The 8798-nt window shown below is 46.4% G+C and overlaps 1 protein-coding gene across 2 annotated transcripts in view; it reads right to left on the reverse strand.

Moving 5' to 3' along the window:
* Nucleotides 1-3979, reverse strand: part of LOC109878914 (sterol regulatory element-binding protein 1-like) — a 28367-nt gene extending 24388 nt beyond the window's left edge. Inside the window, exons 1-3 of one of the 2 annotated variants that reach the window (XM_031819128.1) lie at nt 3218-3979; nt 1703-1866; nt 1248-1391 (exon numbers count right to left, since the gene is read on the reverse strand). In XM_031819128.1, the coding sequence (XP_031674988.1) occupies nt 1248-1391; nt 1703-1866; nt 3218-3830 (921 nt within the window). In that variant the 5' untranslated portion in view covers nt 3831-3979. The remainder of the gene's footprint in view (nt 1-1247; nt 1392-1702; nt 1867-3217) is intronic. The other variant, XM_031819129.1, reaches the window with a different exon arrangement.
* Between the last annotated feature and the right edge of the window lie 4819 nt (nt 3980-8798).

An 8798-nucleotide genomic window follows, 5' to 3' on the forward strand; every position in this document is an offset into this window, starting at 1 on the left:
AGTGGGTGGTCTGGTCTGTGGTGGTGGTTCCTACCTGGAGTGAGTGGGTGGTCTGGGCTGTGGTGGTGGTTCCTAACTGGAGTGAGTGGGTGGTCTGGGCTGTGGTGGTGGTTCCTAACTGGAGTGAGTGGGTGGTCTGGGCTGTGGTGATGGTTCCTAACTGGAGTGAGTGGGTGGTCTGGTCTGTGGTGATGGTTCCTAACTGGAGTGAGTGGGTGGTCTGGTCTGTGGTGATGGTTCCTAACTGGAGGGAGTGGGTGGTCTGGGCTGTGGTGGTGGTTCCTACCTGGAGTGAGTGGGTGGTCTGGGCTGTGGTTCCTAACTGGAATGAGTGGGTGCTCTGGGCTGTGGTGGTGGTTCCTAACTTGAGTGAGTGGGTGGGTGGTCTGGGCTGTGGTGGTGGTTCCTAACTGGAGTGAGTGGGTGGTCTGGGCTGTCGTTCCTAACTGGAGTGAGTGGGTGCTCTGGGCTGTGGTGATGGTTCCTAACTGGAGTGAGTGGGTGGTCTGGGCTGTGGTGATGGTTCCTAACTGGAGTGAGTGGGTGCTCTGGGCTGTGGTGATGGTTCCTAACTGGAGTGAGTGGGTGCTCTGGGCTGTGGTGATGGTTCCTAACTGGAGTGAGTGGGTGCTCTGGGCTGTGGTGATGGTTCCTAACTGGAGTGAGTGGGTGGTCTGGGCTGTGGTGGTGGTTCCTAACTGGAGTGAGTGGGTGCTCTGGGCTGTGGTGATGGTTCCTAACTGGAGTGAGTGGGTGCTCTGGGCTGTGGTGATGGTTCCTAACTGGAGTGAGTGGGTGCTCTGGGCTGTGGTGATGGTTCCTAACTGGAGTGAGTGGGTGGTCTGGGCTGTGGTGGTGGTTCCTAACTGGAGTGAGTGGGTGGTCTGGGCTGTGGGTGGTGGTTCCTAACTGGAGTGTGTGGGTGGTCTAGGATGTGGTTCCTACCTGCAGTGAGTGGGTGCTCTGGGCTGTGGTGATGGTTCCTACCTGCAGTGAGTGGGTGCTCTAGGATGTGGTTCCTACCTGCAGTGAGTGGGTGGGTGCTCTGGGCTGCGGTTCCTACCTGCAGTGAGTGGGTGGGTGCTCTGGGCTGTGGTTCCTACCTGCAGTGGGTGGGTGCTCTCGGATGTGGTTCCTACCTGCAGTGAGTGGGTGCTCTAGGATGTGGTTCCTACCTGCAGTGAGTGGGTGCTCTGGGCTGTGGTTCCTACCTGCAGTGAGTGGGTGCTCTGGGCTGTGGTTCCTACCTGCAGTGAGTGGGTGCTCTGGGATGTGGTGGTGGCCAGGGAGGTGATGCATGGAGAGGCCACAGTAGTGACCATACAGGGGTCACGGTTCAAGGTGGTCAGCAGCAGAGACTCAGCCTTGATAAACTGGGGCTGGAGCAATACCTGAGAGGAGGAGGAGCAAGGGAGAGGGAGAGAGAGAGAGCGAGAGCGAGGGAGAGAGCGAGAGCGAGGGAGAGAGCGAGGGAGAGAGAGAGCGAGGGAGAGAGAGAGCGAGGGAGAGATGGAGGGTTAGACTATAAGCCTGAGGGAGCAGTTCTGTTCCATTGAAATAAATTAGAAATGAAAGAAATACTAGGACAATAATAGGTTTGAATGCATAGAACAAATTTTTCTGGTGTGTTGATATTCTTAGGGTTAATGAGTCTCATCAAACATAACACACACACGCACTCACTCCAGGTGAACAAACTAACTTGTTGAATGTGATGTGATGCGATGGTCTGAGCTGGGGGGCTTGCTGAGGTGGTCAGGAGGGGGGCCGTGGTGGTCAGAGCCTGGATGGTCATTGGCTGAACACCGGAAGGGGACGACGACAGGCTGACCATGGGCTGGGCGGGGCCTCCTTGATGATTGACAGCTAGAAAAATAATCAGGGTCATGTTCATTAGGCACCAAACGGAAGAAAACTGCCTGAAACAAGGAGGGAGTACATAAATATTTGTTTCTGGGTTCAAAACGTCCTGCTAGTATGGACTCAATTGTGTTTGAAATAGTTCAAGCTGTAAAACCAGCTGTAAAACTAAAACACCATATAAACTGTCGTCACCATAAGTCTTTGGCGAGGCCAAAGATCACATACATTTTTTGCGTGGCTTAGTAGTGTATGACCTTTCCCCTGGTGAGTGATATCATTATGGGATACTGGCTGAAGCGGGGAGTGTACACTACGGTACGTTTGGTAGCTATAAAGACACTTGAGTCACTGACCGATAACAGTATGGATTATCATTGTAGGAATTACCTTTGACCTCTAGAAAACATACGATATGATGACTGTAGCAGGCAGTGTGTAACATAACAGTACAGGTGGCTGTAAAGACATTGGTCTACACAGAGTCAATAGGTTTGTAATGCTGGGGCATGGCTGCATGGGGCAGAAATCTTACTGTAGTTTCAAATCTAATTTAATTTCACATACACATGGTTAGCAGATGTTAATGCGAGTGTAGCGAGACACTTAAAGGGACAGTGTTGCACAGGTATGCAAGGTGTGTATATCTGAATATGGCTCATAGAGAGTGTAGACAAAAAACCCTCTCAGCCTCAGGGACGGTCCTTCACTCTGACCAACGGGTATTAGATTGGGATTTTGACTGACAGTCAGCGGAGGTTGTTGAGTAACCCACTGACTCTCTTTTGGAAACATGCTGAACTACTACTGTTACTGCACCATAGAACACAACTCTACCTCCTCATAACACCAAGTGGGCTTTCTTCAGGGAGTGAATGTTTGTGCTTTGTATACCAGTTTCCATTGTCAGTCCCTACCTTTCGCCTTGAGAGAGAGACAGAGAGAGAGTGTGTGTGAGAGTGGGTGAGACAGTAGGAGTGTGAGCATGTGTAAACTGTTCCTCCAGTCATGCTCTGCTCTCATCCAGACACAGCAGCATGGCCCTGCTCTGCATCATAAATAAGACGTCTTAACGACCATGTGGCTCTACTACTAGCAACACATGGTGGGGTCCCTCCTTCCCTCCCATTATCTGGCAGGACGTGGCTGAACAGGGAGGGCCATGGGGAAACCCCTACAACCATTAAAATAGCTATGTTTCATCTCCACGTGGAAGGGGTTAGGATTAGGGGGAGTGACTCAGTTTTACGTATCCTTGCATTCGTTTGCTCCCTTGGCCTTATTTTCTGACTCTCATCCATCTACTACCAGCATTTCAACTATTAATACAGAGGAATGGAGACAATCTGTTCCTCACCTTTGTAGCCATTTTGGGTGCTGTAGTTAATCCGTATCTGCTGGGTGTGGGCCTGAGACTGCTGGGGGGCAGGAGAGGTGAACAGGGCTTGGGGGACGGCGCTGAACACGGGGCTCTGGCCGGGTACAGTATGGGGGGAGGAGGCTGGGGGAGGAAGCTGGACTGGAACAGGGGCTGGGGGAGGAAGCTGGACTGGAACAGGGGCTGGGGGGGAGAGGACCGGCAGGGGCAGGTCCACCTTGGGCTGCCTGACACCCTGAGCAGCCTGGGCTGATGGAGAGCCCTGCTGGGGAGCTGGCTGCGGCCTAGGTAGTGGTACAGGGGTGGAGGTGGTGACTTGGGCCAGGGGCGACTGCTGGAAGGTGGGGGGGTGGAAGGCCTTGTCTGGGGGGGAGGAACTGCGGATGATGGGGGGCCCCAGGAGAGCATCAAGGTGGGGGCTGCTGCTCAGGATTGAGGTGGTGGTGGATGGAGGGGAGGTGGTGGAGTGGGGCAGGCTGAGGGCAGGGAGGTCCTGGGTAGGGGTGACCCCTGTGAACTGAGGGGGGTCAAAGAGACCCGCCATGTCCTGGTTGAACTCCACCATGTCCTGGTTGTTGATGAGCTGCAGCATGTCTGAGGAGAGATGGGGATATAGTCAGAGTACTCCATAGATTGAGAGAAGCAGAGACAGAGAGAGACAGGGGATGCCTTGTTAACCATGACATTGCCACAGAAATCAGGAGAAGAGGGTCAATTAAGGCAAAACTAAAACAAAGTAATCTAAGTTGAAGACTGTGATTAGTTGAATCATGTGTTAAAGCTAGACTGGAACAAACAGCTGTACACACACACACACACACACACACACACAGCAGAGCCTTTTGTTCACTCCATACTGCACTCATTTTGAACATCTTAAAAACCTCTTGCGTGTAGGGGGCAGTATTTTGATTTTGGATGAAAAACATACCCAAATTTAACTGCCTATTTCTCAGGCCCAGATTCTAGAATATGCATATAATTGTAAGATTATGATAGAAAACACTCTAAAGTTTCCAAAACTGTCAGAATATTGTCTGTGAGTATAACAGAACTGATATTACAGGTGAAAACCTGGGGAAAATCAAATCAGGAAGTAGCTTCTATTTGAAAGCTCCATGTTCCATAGCCTGCCTTCGCTCCATTTAAAGGGATATCAACCAGATTCCTTTTCCTACGGCTTCCCCATGGTGTGAACAGTCTTTAGACATAGTTTCAGGCTTTTATTTTGAAAAATGAGCGAGAAAGATCACATCGCGTCAGCTGGGTGTTCCCAGAATTTTGCTTGCGCAAAAGTTTGGAGCAGCCATTGTGTCTCTCTCTCCTATTGACGAAGCTAAAGTACCGGTTGATATATTATCGATTATATATTGAAAAAACAACCTGAGGATTGATTATAAAAAATAAGTTTGACGTGTTTCTGTGAACATTACGGATATTATTTGGAATTTGTCTGCGATGTCGTGACCACTTGCACCTGTGGATTTCTGAACATAACGCGCCAAACAAATGGAGGTATTTTGGATATAAAAATTATCTTTATGGAACAAAAGGAACATTTATTGTGTAACTGCGAGTCTTGTGAGTTCAAACATCCGAAGATCAAAGGTAAGCGATTTAATTTATTGCTTTTCTGACTTTCGTGACCAACGTGGCTGCTAGCTGTTTAACATTTTGCCGACTGAGACAGATCTTCTTACATAAACGCTTGGATAGCTTTCGCCGAAAAGCTTTATTGAAATCTGACATGCCAGGTGGATTAACAACAAGCTAAGCTGTGTTTTGCTATATTGCACTTATGATTTCATGAAAATTTTATATTTTTAGTAATTTAATTTGGCGCGCTGCAATCCAGCTGATGTTGGTGTAAATGATCTCGCTAACGGGATGGGTGCATCAGCGTGCCTCCCAATGACCAAACCACGTTTCTGGGCCTCTGAATGGAGCAGAGATAAAACCCTGTAACCCAATCGGAGCGTTTCGTGATTGTCAACTAAAGGCTTAAATTAAGACTTGAACCACTGGGTGACTGACTGACAGAGCATTTCTCCCATCTCTCTCGCCACACCACATGTTAATGTGTCACTTAATCTCTGCCCTAACTCCACTAGAAAAACCAAGAACTGGGCTCAAAGTGTCCCAGAGTAGGTGCTGATCTAAGATCAGTTTTGATCATAATAAATCAGATTATCATGAAGACAAAAGATCTGATCCTAGAACAGCACTCATACTCAGATACTTTGTGGATATGAGCCCTGATCTGAGAAGTAGAGCAGGACAGTAAATGGGGCCAGCTCAGTTCAGTCCTGGTCAGTAATGCAGTTATTATGGGGCCACTGCAGCAGAGCAGACTGGCTCTATGCCACTCTAATGGGCTCCAAAAGGGCCACAGCGAGACAGGCAACACAATAGACACTATGATCACAGTCACACCATCCCAGACCTGAAGCTACTTCACTACTATTCACAGCATTATGATGCACACGGTCTGTCAAAAGGACAACAACCCTGAGTAGGTGAGGATGGAGACGCAAGAAGAATTGAGTGTTGATGAAAAGGGTGATGTTTACTATGCTATGCTGCACCCTCCACGTAAACATGGCATGGTAGCACTTTACATTAGAACATGGAACTGAGTAATAGTAGCAAGTTAATTACTCACACTGAAATCTTTATTCTCTAATAATACAACAGGCCTTGTTTAGGGTAATACACTGTATAGTATACTTGTTAATCAGCTAGAGATGCTCACAAATATTGTCTATAGCTTCTGGATTTCTAACTGAAATAGGCTGTAGGTTAGGCTATCCCAAATGAGTTTCAGGCAGCACAGTGAGGAGGCTGTTCCCTGGCAAGGAGAAAGACCATTTTGTTTAATCTTAGACCAAATCATCAAGCTAATAGTCATATGTTATAAGGACTAGGTCTAGTAATAACGGAACACACTTCATGCTTCTGCCTTTGCTCTCTGTCTGCACTGGCACCACCAGTCTGACTAGCCTGGATTTGTAAACCAATGTTTTTGTATGAGGTGATCGCTGCCGACCAATCAGAAAGTGCCTCAGACACTTGCAATGCAGACCAGCCCCCAAGATAGAAAAGAGGAAGCACTTGTGGTTTCAATGAAAGGGGTTACTATGGGACATTTAGTGCTGGGTTACTCTCGGTCATTTTTAGGGTAGTGCGTGGAATCAATGAAGGGTGAGATGCTGCAGCAGAGCAGTTGTTGGCAAACAACCAACCATTGATTATACTGACAATAACATTAGTTAATATCACCAACGAATCGAATAGCCACCATTCAATTGAATGCACTGATGCATTAAGGTAACTAGGTTCGATATAACTTAACTAATTTAAATATAAAACGATGAACATTTTATTAATAAGACTGCAACATATGATTCCATTCATACTAAATATGAATTATATATGGATGGGAAAAAAGCAACCATCAGATCATGATTCATGTTATAGACTTATTTCACGCCTCTTGAAATGAACCCGACAGGGAACGCTCGAAATTAACCTCGTCGTGATGTCAGTAGGACAAGTTGGAGGGGGCGGGGCACATTAACTAGCGTCTGTTTCCGTTCATCACACACAAGCTAGCAGTGAACTATCAGCTCGTGTAGTATGCACATTGTTTTAACTTATCAATAACATGCAAAATAGCAGATATAAATGTGTCCTAGAGTTAGATCAGAACCAAAACGCAAAACAGATAAACAAGCACCGAACTCAGACAGTAGCTAGCTAGTTCCATAAGGTTAACTAGGATTCTCCTCGACCCTGAGAGAAGGAAGCCTTCTCCTACTACCACATAACGTTACTGTTTGAGTCAAATATAAAGCTCGTTAATTGATTTAAGGTAACTAATGTATAACTAATGTAAGTTAGCTAACTTGCTAACTAAGCTGTACATCATTCTAATTACTCACTGGTGCCTATACGTAGTTAATGATACCTCACTCAGTAACTCTGTGTACAAGCTGTTTCATGTATGTGTTGCTACTATTGCTGTCACTTGTTGGCTAGATAACATTCGCAACAACAATAGCTAACTAGCTAACGCGTTACCCAAGTTCAGTTGTCCGGTTTGGTCTAGGCTAGCTTACTAGTAAGCTTAACGTTCTTACCATCCAATGTCATGGAGAGAGCCGTGTCCAATATCGCTGGGGTCCATTTAGGGATATGGTTGGATCCAGATAGCCAGTGATGATCGTCAAAAGACAAGTTCATTTTTGCTGTCTCGTTATGGTTAGCTAACTCACTGTGGCTTAAAACTTACGATTCCACTTAAATCGATGTTTGTGTATCTAGCTACATTTGCAATTATTCCAGTGAGATAAATCTGTTATTGATCTGTCAAATAGTGCCTTCTTCTGTCTTCATATTGATGCCCAAGAGGCACACTTCTCACGCTAAAACAGTGCTCATTGAGGATCCACATGCTAGCCAGCTAGTTCCAGAGCGCTTAATGAGTGACACTTGTTCAAGCCAACCCCCGACCACTTGTGAATTCTGACTCCCCCTTCATGGTCTCATACCTTTTTTTTGACTGGCAACTCCAGGACGATATACAGTGTCCATGGTATTTACATTTGTGCATGGCTATTGCAAAGAATAAAAAGCAGTGTTTCTTGAAAACTACTATAATGTAGGATGAACACTGTGGGGAAATACATATCCAAAGTAATAAGCTTTTTCAAGTGCCAAATACATCAATTGAACGTGGAAATGTCATGTTTTTAATATTTGTTTTGTTTCGTGGTCTGTACTTATATAATGCATTAATGACGTTTTTATAATCGAGAAAACGGCATTATCCTCTGGAAAACAACAGCATGGGTGTTTATTATGGGCTTGTCCTTAACAGCCAATCAACGCCAAGCAGGGGTGGGCTAACAACTGTTCAAGCTTGTGTGGCCCGTAGTGATGACTCTGTCTGTAGAACCAGAGAATTCGACCAATGGGGAACTCGGAAACCGAGTGGGGTGATCTGACATCACGACTTTGGCTCCCGTGGTTACATCATGTATTTCTCCTGGAGTCGTGGAGGGGAAGGGGGTGCAGGCTAAATATATGGAGTAGTACGGCTTCAAAACTTTTAGGGCAAGACGAGATTAACAGGTTGATTTAACAAAGCTCATGGAAGTCCCCTTTGGTTGGACAATGACATGTAGCATAAAGTCAACGCAAATATTTTCTTCAAAGAATAAATAACAAAAACACATTATTCAAACCATGGTAATTAAGCAATTAACACAAAGTAATGGCTCTCTAAAAAGACCATTCAGATAAATCAACAATAATAACCATGATCAATTATCCGATATGTGGATTGTAGTAGGACATGTGAGCTGTGTGTGAGCTCACCAAAACACAAGCACACACAAAGGGGGCACAACAAAGGTGTGGTACTGGAAAGAAATGGGTCAACGACCGACAGTAGCACAGCTGCAAACTAGTGTTGAATAGCAAGCAGTGGAGCAGGAAAGATATAGTATATAGGGGCCCGGCCTGCTGTCAGCAGACTGCCTTGTTGCCTGGGCGATTG

Source organism: Oncorhynchus kisutch, unplaced genomic scaffold (genome assembly GCF_002021735.2).
Source record: "Oncorhynchus kisutch isolate 150728-3 unplaced genomic scaffold, Okis_V2 scaffold1868, whole genome shotgun sequence".
NCBI lineage: Eukaryota > Metazoa > Chordata > Actinopteri > Salmoniformes > Salmonidae > Oncorhynchus > Oncorhynchus kisutch.